The 20,206-nt window shown below is 23.8% G+C and overlaps 7 protein-coding genes across 7 annotated transcripts; 5 read left to right on the forward strand and 2 right to left on the reverse strand.

Annotated features, from left to right (window-relative positions):
• Positions 1 to 2,277: 2,277 nt before the first annotated feature.
• Positions 2,278 to 4,850, forward strand: SRAE_2000132100 (Lipid-binding serum glycoprotein, C-terminal domain and Lipid-binding serum glycoprotein, N-terminal domain and Bactericidal permeability-increasing protein, alpha/beta domain-containing protein; the record flags this gene model as incomplete). Its single annotated transcript, XM_024652259.1, has 3 exons — positions 2,278 to 2,286; positions 2,328 to 4,592; positions 4,647 to 4,850. The coding sequence occupies 3 exons, from the start codon at positions 2,278 to 2,280 to the stop codon at positions 4,848 to 4,850; spliced, it is 2,478 nt and encodes an 825-aa protein (XP_024505853.1).
• Positions 4,851 to 5,245: 395 nt separating this feature from the next.
• SRAE_2000132200 (Hypothetical protein) lies at positions 5,246 to 5,938 on the forward strand (the record flags this gene model as incomplete). Its single annotated transcript, XM_024652260.1, has 2 exons — positions 5,246 to 5,423; positions 5,472 to 5,938. 2 exons carry the CDS (start codon positions 5,246 to 5,248, stop codon positions 5,936 to 5,938), a joined length of 645 nt encoding a protein of 214 aa, XP_024505854.1.
• Positions 5,939 to 6,275: 337 nt separating this feature from the next.
• SRAE_2000132300 (ATP-binding cassette sub-family B member 9) lies at positions 6,276 to 8,930 on the reverse strand (the record flags this gene model as incomplete). Its single annotated transcript, XM_024652261.1, has 1 exon — positions 6,276 to 8,930. One exon carries the CDS (start codon positions 8,928 to 8,930, stop codon positions 6,276 to 6,278), a length of 2,655 nt encoding a protein of 884 aa, XP_024505855.1.
• A 1,815-nt stretch (positions 8,931 to 10,745) lies between these two features.
• SRAE_2000132400 (Hypothetical protein) lies at positions 10,746 to 11,649 on the forward strand (the record flags this gene model as incomplete). The annotated part of the gene is made up of 2 exons (XM_024652262.1): positions 10,746 to 11,193; positions 11,240 to 11,649. 2 exons carry the CDS (start codon positions 10,746 to 10,748, stop codon positions 11,647 to 11,649), a joined length of 858 nt encoding a protein of 285 aa, XP_024505856.1.
• Positions 11,650 to 12,139: 490 nt separating this feature from the next.
• SRAE_2000132500 (Hypothetical protein) lies at positions 12,140 to 13,172 on the forward strand (the record flags this gene model as incomplete). Its single annotated transcript, XM_024652264.1, has 3 exons — positions 12,140 to 12,223; positions 12,269 to 12,406; positions 12,462 to 13,172. The coding sequence occupies 3 exons, from the start codon at positions 12,140 to 12,142 to the stop codon at positions 13,170 to 13,172; spliced, it is 933 nt and encodes a 310-aa protein (XP_024505857.1).
• Positions 13,173 to 16,543: 3,371 nt separating this feature from the next.
• SRAE_2000132600 (Hypothetical protein) lies at positions 16,544 to 18,583 on the forward strand (the record flags this gene model as incomplete). The annotated part of the gene is made up of 1 exon (XM_024652265.1): positions 16,544 to 18,583. One exon carries the CDS (start codon positions 16,544 to 16,546, stop codon positions 18,581 to 18,583), a length of 2,040 nt encoding a protein of 679 aa, XP_024505858.1.
• Positions 18,584 to 19,011: 428 nt separating this feature from the next.
• On the reverse strand, positions 19,012 to 20,037 carry SRAE_2000132700 (F-box domain-containing protein; the record flags this gene model as incomplete). The annotated part of the gene is made up of 2 exons (XM_024652266.1): positions 19,012 to 19,740; positions 19,783 to 20,037. The coding sequence occupies 2 exons, from the start codon at positions 20,035 to 20,037 to the stop codon at positions 19,012 to 19,014; spliced, it is 984 nt and encodes a 327-aa protein (XP_024505859.1).
• Positions 20,038 to 20,206: the final 169 nt, after the last annotated feature.

Consider the following 20,206-nt stretch of genomic DNA (forward strand, 5'->3'; position numbering starts at 1 on the left):
AGTGCCTTTTTTTTTGCAAATATTTATGTTATTTAAAATCATTTAAAAAAGAATCTTTTTTTTTTGTTTAAATATTTTGAAAGAACATTTTTTTTTAATGTTATTAATATTTTATCTCAAGGGCGTGTATTTTGTGATGTTTCATAGTTTGTTGTGTCTAAATATTTATACCTCTACCTAATATATATATATATACATAATATTATATATATGATATTAAAACAGCTTTTCTAAACACATTCAAATATTACTTTTATCATCTTTAATTGTCTACAATTTCTTTGTAAAAATATTATATTTGATATATATTATATATTTACTTGTTTCTATATAATATTTCAATTCTCCTCACTGTAAACATATAAATATCTATAATGATAGTAACTTGTATGTGTTTTTTTTTTGTATGCATATATATATATAATTATTATTACACAGTTTTGTATCTTTTGTGAAAAATTTAAAATAATAAGATATAACGTGTTTTAAGGAAAATAGGAAATTAATTAAAATAATATCAAATATTAAATCACTACTTTTTGTTTCTTGATTATCTTGTCTCTCTTGTAGCTTAAAGATATTATTTTAATGTTTATATGATTAATTATTTAAAATTAACACGATAACTTTTTTAAAATAACAATATCATAAAAGATGATTTTATTTGATTAATTTATAATTTGTATTTTTATTTGCTGACTATTATTAAGTAGTACAAAAAAATTATTTTCAACATTCCTTTTTTTTTTCTTTGCTTATTTTCTTACTAACAATTATCTTTATTTTCAATGTAACAAAGATAAAAAAAAAAAAAAATTTTTATCTCAACAATGTTTGATTTAATTTCTTCAAAAAATCTTTTTTTATTTTCTATTTTTAATGAAAAGGAAAAATGCTAAGATATATTAAAAGTTTATGGAAAAATAAACCTGTTTAGTATGTTATAACGATAATTTAACATACCTAAAATTGAGTAGAAGTAATGTATGTATAAAAGTATCCTTTGATGTAGTTACATATAAATCATATTTTGTTAATTAAAAATTTAAAATTTTAAGAAAAGGAATAGGATAAATCATTATTTAAAAATTTTTATACTATTATTATCTCATGAAATTACAAACCTTTTTCCTTGATATTTATACTTATTCTTAAATTTTAAATTAATTTTATTTTTGAAAAGGAACAACTTCATCCGCCTTCAAAAATATTTACCTTTATGTAATAAATTGATGTGTCTTTTTTGTTGGTGTAGCCAGGTTTCTCTCTCTCTCTTATTGCCTTATTTTTATTAATGAACCGGCTTATATATATATATTTTTTTTTTCTTCCTATAAAAATATACATATATCTATTTAAGCACGTTTAGAAGTTAATTTATACTATATATACATTTCATAGAAATATATATATATATCTCTTTTATGTATAAAAAATAGTACTAGAAAAAATAAAGAAGAAAACATTTAGTAAAGATTTACATAAAGATAATAATTCCTCTTCTTATAAATATATCTTTTCTTTTTATAAATTTTGATTTCATAAAAAGTTTTATCATTACTTTATATGTGGTTTAAAGTTATTATTATTTATCCTTCTTAAATTATATTTTGGATCATTTAATCCTAAAAAAAAAAGTAGTATTAATATCTTAAATAATTGTACTTTACTATCTTTTTTTTTTACTATAAAAAAACTTTTATTTTATATTTTATGACAAAAAAAAAAGATAAATAAAAATATATTTGGAATTAAAGTAAATATATTTAACAAAAACTTGAATCATATTATTAATTTAATTTAAATTATATATATATTTCACACTTCTTGCTCATTATTTTAAAAGAATTATTCTTTCATTTCATATATTTTTGTCACACTTATTATTAACAGTTACCCTTTATAGTAAAAATAATAAAAAAAACATTAATTAATAATTTCCTTTTAATATATAAAACTTTTTCTTTTCATATAATAATTGGTATAAATGAATGATTTATGATAAAATGTTTTATGAAAGTAAATTTTATATCTCTTAACATACATTTTAAATATAATTATTACTACAACTTTCTAATAATTTTATTAATAATTTTTCATTTACAGGTAAATAGTCAAAATAAAGGATAATTAACTATAATATTTTAAAAATAAATTAATATTTATAGTAGTTAAGTATTATTTTTTTTTATTCTTTTTTTAATAAATAAAAAAAATTTTTAGATATACTTTATTATTTGGATATTAAAAGAGGTTTTAATACATTGATTTTATAACATGATTTATGTAAGTAATATTTTATTTTATATAATTTTATTATTATTTAGATAAATAAAAGGCTTATTAGCCTTTTTTTGGTGGTACTTTTATGTACAAAAGAATTTTTAGTATATGGACAATTAAGGTATAATGATTATTATCAGGGACCTACTATTAAATATATTATGCATGGTAATCATCAATTACCTCAAACACCTATACAATATGCTGGACATCAAGTTTTACAACAACAACAAAATTTTGGACCACAAGTTGGTCCAATGATCATGCCCCAAAGACCAATGCAAATGGTTCCAGGTGTAACACCTGTTTTAGATTTTAATCAAGTACTTCTTGGTGGTACTAGAGGATATCCTGGAATGAGAGTTAGAGTTAATTCTAGAGGTTTTCAATATGCTTCATCAATAATAGGAAATTTATTAAATGATGAAATTAAAAGAGCTCGTATACCACCAATATCACAATGTATGAGAGAAGTTAGTGGATGTATACAAATATATAATATTTATGTTTCAAGATATAGATGTCCACAAAGGATATTACTTTATCCAGCTCCACCAAATAGAATAGTTATTTCTGTTCAAAATCTTGATATTGGAATAACAGGAAATTTAGGTGGTCAAATTATTGTTCTTTTACCAATAAGATTAAATGGTATCGTTCAAATGAATGCTCATCAAGTTTCTATAACAACAGAACTAGTTATTGAAAGATCAGTTACAGGATCACCATTTATACGTGTTGCATCATGTAATGTTCAGTTAGGTTATGTTGATGCATATCTTGAGAATGCTGGTATTATTGGAGATATTGTTAATAGTCAATTTAGGCAAAGAGTTTCATCACAGGTACGTCAAATGATACCATCAAAATTATGTGGACAATTACCACAAATTGTTAATGAAAAATTAAATGGAAAATTGACTGGATTACCACAATCATTATCATTATTACAAATAAAAGATACTATTATTGGCATGATGTCAGCAACACCAGCTCATTGTTCTGTACCAACATGTCAAGGTATCAAAAATATTGCTATTAATCAAGAAATTGTTCCATTACCAACTAATAATGTTCCTCATACTGGGCAATTAAAACAATCTGCTTTAGTTCCATCAAGTGCTACAGTATCAATACCAAAACCACAATATCCACAAAAAACTGTTCATGCTGCTTTATCAAGATCAGTAAATAATGGAGTACCACAAAAATTAACTATAAGAAGTTCAGAAACATTAATGAATGGTGTACCAACTAATAGAAGAGTTTATACTGTTTTAGATCAACAACAACAATTTATACCAGCATATCATCCACGATTAACAAGAGATGTTAACTTTAATATTAATTCAGAATCACTTTATCAATTAGTTAAAAAATCAAAATTATTTGGTGCTGTAACATCAATAATAGCAAATAATCCATGTGCTGGATGTCCTGGTGTTAATGATGTTGAAGATCCATTAACACAAGCTAGAAAATTAATAGATTATTTAGATTGGAATAAAGTTAGTAATATTGATTTAACTCTTCAACTTCTTAATACATATGCTACAACAAATGACTTTACTATTGATATAAATGGTGAATTTTCACCAGGTGGTCAAGGTACAACACCATTTGGACCATTTCCATTACAATTTCCATATCCAGTTAGTAATAGAATGGTTGATGGTCTTATATCAGATTTTACTCTTAATTCATTATTATATCATGCTCATAGAGCTGGATTCTTTTCTGTTAGAATAGGGCCTGAAACACCAAAAGTAGGTAATTTATTAAGAACAACATGTAGTGATGATGAAGATGAATTAGAAGATCATGGTGTTGAGACAGATGAAGTTAGTTCATTTAAAATGAAAATGAAAGGTGTCCGTACTCATATAATAAAAAATTTCTTTAATAATAGAAAAAAAAGAGCTGATGATGGTGGTTTAGAAGATCTTGGTATTTGTTTTGGTGATATTTTACCAGCTATAAGAGAAAAATATCCAAATAAATTGTTAGCTGTTAATATTCGTACAACCAAAGCACCAGCAATTATCTTATCAGCAATGAATGGTGGAACTGTTCAAGGGTATCTTGATGCTGATGCTGATATATTTATTGATGGTACAACTCCACCACAAAGAGTTGGTACTATTTCTATTTCAGCTATTGTTGTTGCAACACTTTCCTCATCTGGTGATAAAGTTTTTGGTACATTAAAAATTAATTCATTATCTCTTAAAGATAGAGATGGATCACTTGGATTACCACAAGATGCATTAGATAATTTAGGTAATCTTGGTAAAGAATTACTTGAAAAAGTATGTTATATAATTTTTTTTTTTCATTTATTTAATAAAAATAATATATTTTAGGCTGGTAATGATATACTTGGAAAAGGACTTAAAGTATCAATACCATCAAATACAGGACTACCAATAGATATATCATCACCACAAATTCAAATAGTAGAACATGGATTGTATTTGGCTGCTGATTTTACCATAAATCCAGTCACTATTCAATCACTCGCCGGAATGAGTGGACATTCGGGTAGTTGTATGAGATATGTCTTTTAAAAGAAAAAAATTTTTTTTCAAATATTAATTTTATATATAGAAAAAAAATCTTCCTAATTTATATATTTCTCAAGAGTAGTTTCTTTTTTTTTATCAATATATTCCTTTTTTTTTAATAAAAAGGTCATATAAAAAGAAGAAAAAAAAAAAACATATGCCGAAGAAAATTTGTGGTTGATTAAATATATAATATATTAATTTTTTCTCGATGCCATGATTTTCATGTGTTTAATTGTTTAGTTTTATTATTTTTATGTATATAGAGAATATTTTTTTAAACAAAACAGATATTTTATTATTTTTTTTTTGATTAAAACAAAAATAAATTTTGAATTTTAATTGTTAGTATTTAATAGATTATTATATTGATATTTAATATTTAAAAATTTTTATTAATGAAAATTTTTATTATTATTTTTATTATTTTTCAATTATATTATCTTATCAATGGATGTGTTTTTACTAATTATGTTGAAATTAAAAGATATAGAATTAGAGGTTCTTTAGTTTGTTTTGAAAATTCTTATTCAAATTATTTTTTTCGAGTAAGCTTAGGTATTAAATTTCCTAGTGGTATGTTTTAGAAATATTAATGAAAAAAAAAACTTTATTTTTGTTTAGGAAATCATTATATAATGGATACGGTAGATATAGATTTTGCTGATGGAACATTTTCACTTTTTGGATCATGTATGATACCACATAAATTAATTAATGAAAAAATGCAAATTTTCTTAAAAATAAGTAGACTAACATTTGACAGACCTAGATTTGATAGATTGAAACCATTCAATTTTAAAGAAATTCTTAAGTATTTAGCTAATTTAGAAGATAATTGTTTAATAGATAACAATAAACGAATTATGTACTTTTCTGATGACATTGAATTAGCCTCCAATTATGGTATTATAAATTTATTTAATTTATATCTTAGCAATTATAAGTTATACGATATATTTGGAGAGGTTGATGAACTTACTGGTTTACTGATTGCAAGCGATGGAGGTAAAACTGATAGTCAATTTCAATTAAAAAGTTTTTGGAAAAGAATTGAAATCATTACAGGTAAAAAAAGTTTACACTTGTAATAACTTTTTATTATAATTATTGACACTTGATTTTATTAATTAACAAAAAGATTATTAAATAATAATTCACTTTTGTATTCTTAAAACTTTTTATATAAACATTACTTTATCATATATTATCAATTTTAATTTGTTAACAATTTATCTAATTTTTTTATTACAATTATTATATTATAAAAAATAAAAAACTTGGAAAAATCAACCCATAATACTATAAAAATATGAAGACAAAATTCTATAACATATAACTTTATTAATAATTTAATAAACAACATTATCAAAAACGATATTACTAATAATTAACAATAAAAATCTTTTTTTTTTTAAAAAAGATTTATCACTGAATATCTGTATCATTTATATGATCCATAGTATTTGTGACTGATTGATGTCTTAATGCCAAACCAGTTCTACCAAAACTTCCAATACTTGTTCCAAAAACGTTATCAGTAGCTTGATGAGTAGAAACAGACATTGTATCACTCCTTCTACTTTCAGTTCTACTTCTTCCGTGTCTATCACTAATTGGAGAGACTGTTGTCAAAATACCAACTTCTTCATCAGCTAGTTTGAGTTGTTTTTGAACAAGATTATAATATAGTCCATCACTATCTTCCATAAGTTTTTGATGACTTCCTTCTTGAATTATGACACCTTTTTGAACAACAAATATTCTATCAGCCTTCTCAATAGTACTAAGACGATGAGCAATAACAATTTTAGAAACAGACTTATCTTGTGTACAATTATTTAATGCTTCCTGAATAATATGTTCACTTTCAGCATCCAAAGCAGAAGTTGCTTCATCAAGAATAAGAACAGATGGTTTTCTTACCATAGCTCTAGCAATGGCAATTCTTTGTTTCTGTCCACCAGACATTTTAGTTCCTTTTTCACCACAAGTTGTCTCATAACCATCTTCAAGATCCATAATAAAGTTATGACAATTAGCTAATTTAGCAGCTTCATAAACTTGTTCATCAGTTATCCAACTACAACCATATTTAATATTTTCCATAATAGTTCCAGAATATAATATAGGTTCTTGAGCTACCAAAGCAATTTTTTGATGGTAATATTCATGATTATAATTATCTATTGGAACTCCATCAATTGTAATAGTACCAGCATTTGGTGTATAGAAACGTTGGATCAAAGCAATAACACTACTTTTTCCTGCTCCACTAGGACCAACAAAAGCAACTGTTTCACCAGGATTAACAGTAAATGACATATTATTTAAAACTGGTTGATTTGGTCGTGTTGGATAGTTAAATGAAACATTATTGAATGAAACTTTTCCTTGAACAGGATTCATTACTTTACCATCATACTTAATTTTTGGTTTTCTAAGAATATATTCAAAAACTTTTCTACTAGAACCAACAGCTTGCATAAGACCTTGGAATACCCAAGTAATTTGAAGTAAGTTTTCACCAATTTGAAGTTGATAAAGTAAAAATTTCAACAAATGACTTGATGTCATTCTACCGGAAAGAACTAAATGACCACCATAAAAAAGAACAGTTACCAAGACAGCATTATCACAAAATTCATTCATCCATGTGTAACCCATATATGCGAGTGATTCTTTTCTTCTAACATCAAGAGTTCTATAAAGACATGTTTCAAATTGATCAGCTTCTTTAATTTCACAGGCAAATGATCTAACAGTTCTCATTGTAGATAAAACTTCTTCAGCCTTCTTATTTGCATCAGCTATTGTTTCTTGTGTTTTTTCACCAAGCATATCATAATAACTACCATAAACTTTACTAATAAATCCAAGAAGTGGTACAGCAATTATTGTTACTAAAGCTAATCTCCAACACATGCAAAACATAAAAACAAGAGCACCAACAAGCATAACAGTATTTCTCATAAAAACATTTAAATTGGTTGAAATCAAAGATGACATTCTTTCACAATCAGAAGTTAATCGTGATGAAATTGATCCAGTATCAGCTTCATCAAAAAATCCTATCTCTTGTTGTGTCAAACTTCTAAATAAATCATTTCTCATTCTTTTATGAATTAATGATGTTGCATAAAGGAATGATCCACCACGAAGACCAGAGAAAATTGTTGCTGTCATTGTTAATGCTGCCATAAGAACAACAGAATCAACTAAAGCTTTATAACCACCTCCAGAAACAATATTTGATAAGACAGTACCTGTCATGTATGGAATAAAAATACGAGCAGATGAGTAAATTGTAAGGAAAAAGAATCCAAAGAAAAACCATGTCCAGTGATACTTGCAATAGACAATAATTTTCCAGACATGTGACATTGTTGTAAGTTTTTCAACCAATTCATCATCATCCTCAATTTTTTTAAATGTAGTAACTTGTTCATCATCTATAATTGTACGTGTTGATACATGACTCCTACTGCTATTTTCACTTCTATTATCATCATCAATAAGTAATCTTCCCTCATCCTGTTCTTCAATAAATCGTGTAATAAATGCTTGATCTTTTGATTTTAATGTTTTACAACACAAAAATTTATCCTCCAAAAATCTATGGAATTTTTGTAACCATTCAGGAGTTTCTGGACAATCAAGATATAAACACCATAAAATTGTAAGATTGACAAAAGCTATAAAATTCCATGACAATGAAATATAAATACCAGGATAAGTATGATATTGGGTGATTTCAGATAAAGCCAATAACTTAACAAAAGACAATGACCATGAAACAAAATTTGCAGAAACAAGTACAAAGTTGAGTCCTGGATATTTATTCATCAAAAAACATACAACTCCTCCAATAACAACAAATGCACGTAAAATAGCAACAACACTAAATTCAATGGGTGATGTCAAGAAACCATATCCATCTTGAAGTGTAATAAGCTTTGTCATTACACTTTTATCAAAATAATAACCTTCATGATAGAATCCATAAGCTATACTGCTGATAGTTAGATCCAATACAATATACGTCAATGCAAGAATGGGAACAAATATACGACTGGTTCCCATGATGTTTCTATAAAAAAAAACAACTAAAATATTATTATTAAAAAAAGATATTATTATAATATTAAAAAAATAAAAAAAAAAATAATATATAAAAATATAAAAATTCTGATGACAAATATTGGGAGAGATAAGAAAACAGTAAATGTGTAAAAAAAAATGTTTAAAGGTAAAAAGTTTTTCGTCAAAAAGACATTTCAAATGAAATGGCTTTATATGTATCAAAAAAAATGATTACTTATAAAATTTATCAGAGATAGAAGACTTAGAGATCAATCAAACAAAAGAAATTAAGGGTAAGATAATAAAAAAAACAATAGATGAAGTTAACTTTTCTTAGTGATAGAGAAGGCTTTACACTGTACATCTGATATTGGTTACTTATATCAATAAATAAAATCTTTTTTTCAACTTCTTTTCTGTTTATGGGTTTTTTTTTGACTGATCACTTTTTATCGGACATTACCTATAATACTGATAGAAATGGATTCAAATTTTCTTTTCAATCTTTGATGCACTGTGTAATCGATAATTTTATTAGCTTCTTTGGATCAATGTAAAAAATTATTATTTTTTTATCTTTGATTAAATATCACTTTATATTTGAAGTTAAAAAATTTTATAATTATTCTATTACTTGATAAACAAAGTTTTTGATTTACATTCATTTTTTTTATTACAAAACTAAATAATTAATAATAGTCAATAGGTATGTAAAAAAAATTCTTCTTTCATTACTTATAACATATAAAATAATAATCTCTTAAAGTTTTCTATTCATAGTCAAAGTAAAAAATAAATAACTAGATAAGAAACAAAAATTATTTGATTAAAATTGTAATAAATAAAGAACAGTCGATAAAGTGTCACTAAATAAAAATTCTACCATGAAAATTTAACTTCAATACATAAAATTAACTAATATGGTTTATACTACTTCATATGGTATATATTTCCTAATGAGTGTAATACATTCTGCTATTGGACAATGATAAAACACAACATATATAGAAAATATAGAACATTATGTAGATTACTGTATTTATTGATATTTGACTGTAACGAAAAAAAAAACTTATGATTCTGTATAATTTTTTTTTAAATTTAAAATTTAACCAACTATACTTTTTAAGTATATATCAATGATTGGAATATTTATAATCAGTTAAATTTTGTTGATTTTATACAAAAAAAAAATCCTAATTATATAAAGAATGTAGTGTAAATATTATGAGTAAAATGTAGTAGAATCTTTTTATTAAAAAATAATTACAATTGGTACAAAACAATTTATTGTTACAAAAAAAGTATATTTTTCTTGAAATAAACTTTTTTTTTAAATAATGATTGATAACTATCTTAAGTATGAAGATTTCAATATATATATTTATACCATAAACAATAATCAATTGGTGTATTTTTAAAAAGATAGATATATACTTTTTTAACTTTTTCTTTGAATAATTGTTTTTAAATAAAAAAAACATACAATTACTAGTTTCTGATGTTTTAAGTAACTAGTATAGATAGATTTTTGTTGTCACATTGTATTACCAAATAGGTAATTACCTTATAAATGTTATTTTATAGTCTAATTCGTCACCAAAATGTAATTTTAAATAGCTATTTGTTGAATTGTAAAGCATTATAATGATACTCTTTAAAAGACATTTTTAAACGGTCTTCTAAATTATCATAGTACTTTTAAATTAGCATTTTTTTTCTTAAAAAATATATTTCATAACTAAAAATAATAAATTGAGAAATAAATATTTTTATTGGATATTATTTTTATTTATTTATAGATTTCTAATTACTATGAATGGTAAATTTTATCAAAGATTTGGAAGAATTTTTAATAATGATAGGCATTTATATTCATCTAAAGATTCATCATCAACTACTGGAACTCAAATGTTTTACAAATCTCATCTAGACTATATACTTTATGAATTAAATAATTTCATTTTAAGAAGGGTTGTTGCTGAAAGAAATCCAAATCCTATGGATGAAATTAATCAATATCTTGAGGATCTTTATGATAAGAATGGAATGGGAAGTTATATAACATTTGATAAATCACTTCCTGGAATGGTAACACGTGTGGAGTTGTCACCTAAGGAACTTCTTCAAAAACCTAAAACTATTATATATTATACAATAAATGAAGAAATGAATTTAATAAATTTTGACTCAGAAGATTTTAAAAAATGGTTTAGAAATGAAATTATTTTACTTTTGGATTTGATAGAACTTTACAAAAAAAGTAACTTTTTTAAAATAGTAATTTAGTTTTAATTTTATTTTTATAGATAATAAAGTTTACACAATGCCTAAAAGAGTTTATTATATACGTAGAAGCCCAGTAATAAGTAATCATTTAAGCATTTTGGAACTTGAAAATGAATTAGACTTTTGTTATAAGCGTGTTTTATGCTTATATTCTTTGATTACAACAGATGTCATTCGAAATAAAGATAAAAGAAAAGGACTATTTAAGGAACTAAATTTTGTCAAAGTTTTTCTAGAAGTTCTTACCTATCAAATGGATCTTTCAAATGTTAGAATTAATAATTTTATTGAAGATTTCCTTAATCATTATCCCAGTTCATCTTTTGGTATGGGACCTTCTAAACGCCTACATGATATTGTTTGGACATTGGATGATGAATTTGCCATTTTAGGTGATAATGTTGCAGATAGTTTAATTAATTTACTTTGATAAATTAAACTTTGCTACTTATTTTACAACAAGTATTTTTTCTTACATTTGATCAAAAAACAATGAAACTTTTTTTATACTTTTAACGATTAAAAAATAACATTGCTTTTGATTAATTGAAATTTAGAGGGAAAAAATAAATGGGGATTAATTTATGTTATGTTGTTATAGAAAAATTGGTGGGTAATTGTTTTTGTCAATGTTTAATCTTAAGTAAAGTACATTTTAAATTTTCTATATAGATATGTTAATTAAATGATATACTAATATAACATAGTATAAAGGGTCAAAAAATAACACAAAATTACTAAGATCATTTATAAAATTCTATTAAAACAACGGTTAAAGTTCAAAATTGATATAAAAACATTTTAAAATTATATTCTTTTTTAAATTTTATAAATTATAATTAATTATATTATATAAAATTTGTAGTAATAAATTATTTGAAATTAAGTATAAAATACTTTTATTTTATCATTCGATAAATATGGATTTTTTATCATTACCAAAACATCTCCAAATTAATATTCTTAAATGTGTTGACTGGAAAAGTATAATTAATGTAAAATTTGTATGTAAGAAACTTAATATTCTAATTAAAGAAAATATCTTCAAGTTTGAGAAACCAAAGTTATGTGCTATAAATATTGATTGTGGAAAACAAAAAAATATTACAGAGAGAATAAAAATAGCATATTTAATATGTAATGAAGAACACCAAGATGATGAATTTCATGTTGATGAAGCAAAAAAAGTAATTTTCTCTAAATTTTTTTAAAATTAAATATTTTTTTTTACTTTACTTTTAGATTTTTTTTACCAATATTGAAGGTTATGAAGATTTTCTTAGAAGTAATGATTTAACAATATTAAAACATATTTTTATTGATATATGCAGTGGTACAGAAATCATTAAATTATTCAACAAGTATTACAAGGGAGGAAACTATATAAAAGAAGTTGATCTTTATGACTATGGTAGAATAAAAAATAGTATATGTAATGATATATTAGAATTTATAAATAAGATAAGAAATGCTGAATACATAAGTTTAGTATTAAATTTTCCAAATGACCATTTACCTAAAGATTATATTTTTCCAAAAATGAATTTCTTAAGTCGTTTATACATTGAAGAAAGAAATGGAACAAATTTTGTTACAAAAGAAATGATTCTTCAATTAATAAACAATAGTAGTGTTGATTTTTCTCTTGCTATTTCATTTAAAAATGAAAATATTTATTTAGATGTTGTAAAATGTTTTACAGAAAAAGTAGTTTTTTGTATGAAAAATGAATGTACTGGTCAATCATTCAATCCACGTGTAATATTTTATAAATCTCGACCTCTGACACTTCTTGATATAGAATTAATTAAAGATTTTTTTATCAGGTACGATTTTGCAATAACTCACACAGCCTTTTCAAGTGTTGAACATGAATTTATTGGTCGAAAGGAGTGTGAGCTGTGTGGAATTTATCACTCAATAAGATTTGATTTTGATACATTTTTTGATTAGCTTTAATAGTTAATGATAAATTTTTTTTATAACAATAAATTTAATAACATACACTTTTCTACATACGGAAATGTTAATTTTTTTATAAAAATTTTTCTTATTGAAAGTAATAAATAATATATATTTATTTATACATAGATAAATGTTAGAAAAAACATTATATTATTAATTAATTTTTAATTACTAGAAAAATAGCCAAAAGTTATCTAATATCATGTTTTAATTTACATTTTTATGGCTAATTTCTAATCTCTATAAAAAGTAGAAGTTTTAGCAAAAAGATATTATTCATTTAATTAATTTTTTAAGATAAATAAGATGCCATCTAATCCTGTTAACAATAAAAGATTTTTATTCAAGATCAACTAACATTCTAAAAAATTTCTACACTTTGTTGTATATCTAAAACGTGAAAATATGTTCACAACAATAAATCTTTTTTCCTATAAAATTTTTATCTTGAATTATAGCTACATTTTTGATAGTTTTTTGTAGATGTATTTTTTAACATATTACAAGATAAAAAAGTTCCATGTAAATGATACCAGAATTAATCAAAATCTTATTAAAAACTAACTTAAAATTATTTCTTTAACTTAATTTTGGAATCACTGAGGTAATAGAAATTTTTTTTGAATATTATATTTATGTAAAATTATTTTTTAAAATTACAATGTTGGTTTAATAAAAAATTTTTTCTATAAAAATTAAAAAAAAAACTTTTTTTTGAAATTTGATTATGAAACTATAGTCATTCGATAGCCCTTGAAACGGGATGAATTTTGAATATAATCAACAATATTCAAAAACTGAAACTTCAGGAGTTATAAGTATTCAAAGTTGGGGGGCGAAATTGTGGAATATTTTTATGTAAATTTCGACTTCTATGATACAATGAGATATTTTAAAAATAAATGCTTTATTCTAGATCAGTTTTTTACGAGAAATTCATTAAGCCTATTCACATCTTCATAGGACTTCTAAAAATGAAGCTATGATAAGAAATATGCTTAAAAAAGAGTTTCAAGAATTTAGTGATAACTCAAGTTAATGAAGTCACAGGTCTATAAAATTGGATGCGCTGTGCTTCTTTCATAATTTAAGATGTACCGTACGTTGAAAAGATATTAAAATTTTCAACCGTTCTTGAGATATGAAACTTGGTACTTTTTCGCGCGTAATCCATTGTCACCATTTTTTTATATCTCGAAAGTTATTAAAGGTATAAAAAAATTTTGAAGGTAGACCCCACTTAAAAACTCATTTGAAGACGATTGCAGAAATCTGATTTTATTTATCATGATTTTGAAGCAAGATATGACCAAGGGCGGAAATTTTTCTAAAATATTCATTGTTCCCGACTTTTCAGTATCTTAGCAAATAATGATCCTATGAAGATGGGACTAGTTTCATTCGATTTCTTTTCAAAAGTTATTCTAGATTAATAATTTTCATAGCTATATCATTATTATTTTCAGAGATATAAAAATTGGCTGAAATTTTTCTAGATTTCTGATTTTACCTCTAAAAATACGACTAAAAATAAACAACTTTTTTTTGAATTTGAATATGCTACTATAGTCATTCGATAGCCCATGAAACGGGATGAATTTTGAATATAATCAACAATATTCGAAAATTAAAATTTCATGAGTTATGAGCTGTCAAAGTTGAGGGCGAAATTGGGGAATATTTTTATGTAAATTTCGACTTCTATGATACAATGAGATATTCTACAAATAAACAGTTGTTTCTAGGTCAATTTTTTACGATAAATTCATTAAGCCTATTCACATCTTGATAGGACTTATAAAAATGAAGATATGATAAGAAATATGTTTAGAAAAAAGTTTTAACAACTTAGTGATAACTTAAGTTAATGAAGTCACAGGTCCATGAAATTTGATGCGCTGTGCTTCTTTCATAATTTAAGATGTACCGTACGTTGAAAACTTTTTTATATTTTCAACCGTTCTTGAAATACTGAAGTTGGTACTTTTTCGCGCGTAATCCATTGTCACCGTTTTTTTATATTTCGAAAGTGGTTAAAGATATAAAAATATTTTGAAGGTAGACCTCACTTGAAAACTGATTTGAAGACGATTGCAAAAATCTGATTTTATTTATCATGATTTTGAAGCGAGATATGAACAAAGGCGGAAATTTTTCAAAAATATTCATTGTTCCCGACTTTTCAGTATCTCAGCAAATTATGACCCTATGAAGATGGGACTAGTTTCATTCGATTTCTATTCAAAAGTAGGTCTAGAATTTTAATTTTTACAGCCATGACATTATTATTTTCAGAGATATAAAAATTAGCTGAAAATTTTCTAGATTTCTTATTTTACCTCTAAAACTGTGACCAAAAGTAAACAACGTTTTTTGGAATTTAATTATAAAACTATAGTCATTCGATAGCTCTTGAAACGGGATGAATTTTGAATATAATCAACAATATTCGAAAATTTAAACTTCAGGAGTTATAAGAATTCAAAGTTGGGGGGCGAAATTGTGGAACATTTTTTTGTAAATTTCGACTTCTATGATAGAATGAGATATTTTGAAAATAAATGCTTTATTCTAGATCAATTTTTTACGAGAAATTCATTAAGCCTATTCACATCTTCATAGGACTTCTAAAAATGAAGCTATGATAAGAAATATGTTTTGAAAAAAGTTTTAAGAATTGTGTAATAACTCAAGTTTATGAGGTCACAGAACTATGAAATTTGTTGCGCTGTGCTTCTTTCGTGATTTAAGGTATACCCTACGTTGAAAAGATTTTTAAATTTTCAACCGTTCTTGAGATATGAAACTTGGTACTTTTTCGCGCGTAATCCATTGTCACCATTTTTTTATATCTCGAAAGTTATTAAAGGTATAAAAATTTTTTGAAGGTAGACCCCTTATGAAAACTCATTTGAAGTCGATTGCAGAAGTCTGCTTGGAATTTTCTTCATTTTGATTAAAGATATAACGAAGGGCGGAAATTCTTCTAAAATATTCATTGTTCCCGACTTTTCAGTATCTCAGCAAATAATGACCCTATGAAGATGGGACTAGTTTCATTCGATTTCTATTCAAAAGTAGTTCTAAAATATTAATTTTTATAGCTGTAACATTATTTTTTCAGAGATATAAAAATTGGCTGAAAATTTTCTAGATTTCTGATTTTACCTCTGAAAATGTGATAAAAAAATTTTTTTAAAACTATAATTATACTTGCTCAATTTAACTCCTTAATTTATTTTTTTCTTGTGTATGTGAATACTAATTATTAAAACAAATTTTTTATAAAGAAAATGTCTGAAATATGAATACTATAAAAATATATATTCGAATGTATTGTATCAAATATATCAATAATTATGATAAAATTCTTAATTACTATAGTAATTTTGATCAATATACCATTAGTTAAAACTACATCTGAATTATTTAGTATTACAAGAACAAAACAAGATGGTTCTATTTTTAACTATGAAGAAGAAGAAATTGATTTTAAAAAATTAAAAAACCTTCAGATAAATGAAACATCGTTTTCAATAATACATTTTAGAAACCCCAAAATTTCTAACTTTACTTGGTATGATAATGTAGAATTATATGTAAACCAAATATCAAAAAAATATTTTATTTATTATACAGCAAGTTTTAAAGAAGGACATGATCTCAAGTTTCTAAGAGTTAATAAATTTATTTGTAATATTAGGCAATGTGACATTGGATGGTTTTTAGTTTTTAAAAATGAAACGAAAGGTATCATGGAAGGAAAAGATGGAGTATATCATGCTGACTATGCTATTTTGTTCGTAATAACATCAAAAGATAATCATATAAATTTAAAAACAATAGAAATAAACAATGAATTAATGAGGTTATCTATATGTCCATATGTTAATTGGGTTTCCAAAAAAGGAATAATAAAATTTGTACCAGAAGATAATATAAAAGATAATGGATATTTTGTAAAAGCTAATGATTATGCTCATATAATTACACCTATTTTTTTCATAAAAGTTAGTGAATCATCTTTTTTTATTTGTGGAAAATTGAAACAACCAACAAAACCTGATTTGAATATTGGATATAAATTAAAAAAATCAAAAGTTACAGTTTCATTTCAAAATATTAGTGATGTAGTAGATTATAAAATAAAATGTTATGATGGTGAAGATAGCAATGATTATTATCATTTTGGTTATACTCCAGCATCTGAATACTACATGAATAAAAATGTAGTAGACAAAATAGACTACGGTAAAAATTTCAAATTTTATGCAGGACAGATCATAAATATTTATAAAACAAAACCATTTAAAAAATGCTTAGAAAATGCAAATTCAGAAACAAGATTAGAAGATGAAAATGTATATGAAAATCCACGATGTTCAAAAAGGTTACCAAACAAACTTAATGTAACAATATTTCCAGTTGTTGACTCATTAAAATTTATAACATACAATAAAAAAAATAAGGTATTTTTGCAATATATAGAAAAAAAAGATATGAATAAAGTATCTATATTAAAATGTTTATCAAAAGTTGATAATGAACACATTCCACATTTGGATGAATTTTATTCAAGATATGTACATTTTTCTATTATTCATGATGAAAATAATAAAGTAAAACAATTACCATATTCATTTGAATTTAATTTTTCATCTTCTGGAATGAGTTATTTTGGTAAATATGATTGTGAAATCAAATCAAATGTAGCAAAATTTGACAAAAAACTTGTTACGGTAAATAAAGTTTTTATTTTACCTTATAATCATACTGATGTACCCCTTAAAGAGATATTAGTTGGAAAAAATGGTAAAGTCAGTTGTCAAAAAAAATATGGTTCATTTAGCAAACTTTTAAGAATTAAGATTAATTTTCTTGAAGATGACAAAGAAATGGAAACATTAAGTGATTTCTCAAAATCAACTAATAAAATGCATGTTACTAATAAAGAAATTGAATATCATTTACAAGATATTTTAAATGATTTTGAAATTCAATGTATATATGAAACAATTTTTGAAACAAAATTTTCTACCATTCAAAAAATCAAAATTTTAAATGAAAATGATTCTTTATCAAATAAACTTTTTATCATAATAATAGTAAGCATAGTTAGTGGTATGGTGATTATTATAGTACTAATTGTAACTATTTTAATAAGAAGAAAACGTCGTATAAATAGACAAAAAATTAGGCGGATGATGGATTTATCTATTAATTCATCTTTATCATCTTCAACTTCATCTGTATCAACTTCATCAATAAAATCTCGTTCTTTAGCAAATAGTTCACAAACGAATTCAAATTCTGGTTCCAAAAATTCTTCAACAACACAACCTCCTAAAACTAAGAAAAACACTAAAACTACTAATGGAAATTTAGGTAAGGGACGTTAAAAGTTCAATCAATGATAATAGTCAAAATAAGAGAATTAAAAAAATTATTATTCAAATAAATTTCTAAAATTTATTTATTATTGCACAACAATACTTCACAACCAGAAATATATAAAACAATTTTTGAACTTTTTAATAATTTTATATTAAAAAAAAATTATTCTAAATTAAATAATTATTAATAAAAATCACAATAAGATAACAAAAATCCTATTTTAGAAATAAATTTGTAATACTAAATTCTAATAATAATATTTTATTTAAACAAACATTGGTAGGATTAAAGATTAAATGAATGTATACTTTAATTTAATATAAGAAAAGGTATAATTGAAAGATTTTATTTTTGATAAAATTATAATACAAATATTTTTCTTTAAAAAAAAATAAAAATTAGTAATCAGTATGTGCCTTAAAACCAGTAGATTTTACATAAAAACAATTTTAACAATTTTAAGGTCACAATCATATGAGATCAAATTTAAATGTTGAATCTTACATTTTGAACATTCCACGGTTTTTTTAAAATTATAATTTCCATTATCATTTGTAACTTCAAAATCACTTCTATTATTAAATTTGTTAAAAAGTTCTCTATAAAATCTTTCTTCTGATAATGTAAAATTAGTTATATTAAAAAATGATATCTCAAATGGTGTATGACTACATCTGTTTTCCATGTTAAAGGCTTCCAATTCAAATATACATTCAGTTACCTTCATGTAGAAGCTTTCACTGTCAGTTGATACTTTAAAATAAGCCATACCAGGGTTGTTGTTAATTATATTAATAATCATTTTTGTTGTTATTAATCTTGTACCATTTTTTTCTTCAATACTAAATTCTTTTAATGAACCCATTTCAGGAAACATAAAACTCATAGGTAATTTTTGAAATGGAAAATTTAATGTTAAATACATTTTTCCAACATCTTTTATTTTTGATATTAAATTTAAAACATTATTAGCATTCTTTTTTTCTGATTCACCAGTATCGTCAAGAACAAATGTCTCAATATAGTTTCCTCCACAATAATATTTATTAAAAATTCCTACCACATCTGAGGTATCACAAATTCGAAAATGAAGATAATCAAGTTTACTAAAGTCAAGTTTTTGTAAAAATTGTTCATACTCATTTAAATCTTCAAAATGAATCTTAATAAAAATGCCATTGTTAAATTGTTAATTAAAACCTACAACTTTTAGACGTTTTCTTAAGATGCAGTTTTCGGGAAAAATACTATATCTTACTCTTATTATTTCTTTGTCATCAAGTTTTTTGTCACAATAGATACCCAAATTTTTTATTTTTGGCCTATCCATAAAATTAATGTTTTTCTCAATTGTTAAGTACAAACCTCTTGACACAAGTTTAGCATTTATCAGACTTTTCCAGTCTAAATTTTTTAAAACTTGTATTCTAAAAGGTTCTGGCAAAGATAAAAATTCCATTCTAACAGTATTTTAAAATACCGCCAAAAATATAGTAATTTTTGATACAGAAGAAATTAACAAAAAAAAAAATTCCTTTTGTAATTTAAATTAAGTTAATTTGTATACATTATTAAAATCTCAAATTGGAAAGAAATAATATAATTTAAGGCGCTTTTCTGTTGGCTAC

The sequence above is a fragment of the Strongyloides ratti genome (assembly GCF_001040885.1).
Source record: "Strongyloides ratti genome assembly S_ratti_ED321, chromosome : 2".
In the NCBI taxonomy this organism is placed as follows: Eukaryota; Metazoa; Nematoda; class Chromadorea; order Rhabditida; family Strongyloididae; genus Strongyloides; species Strongyloides ratti.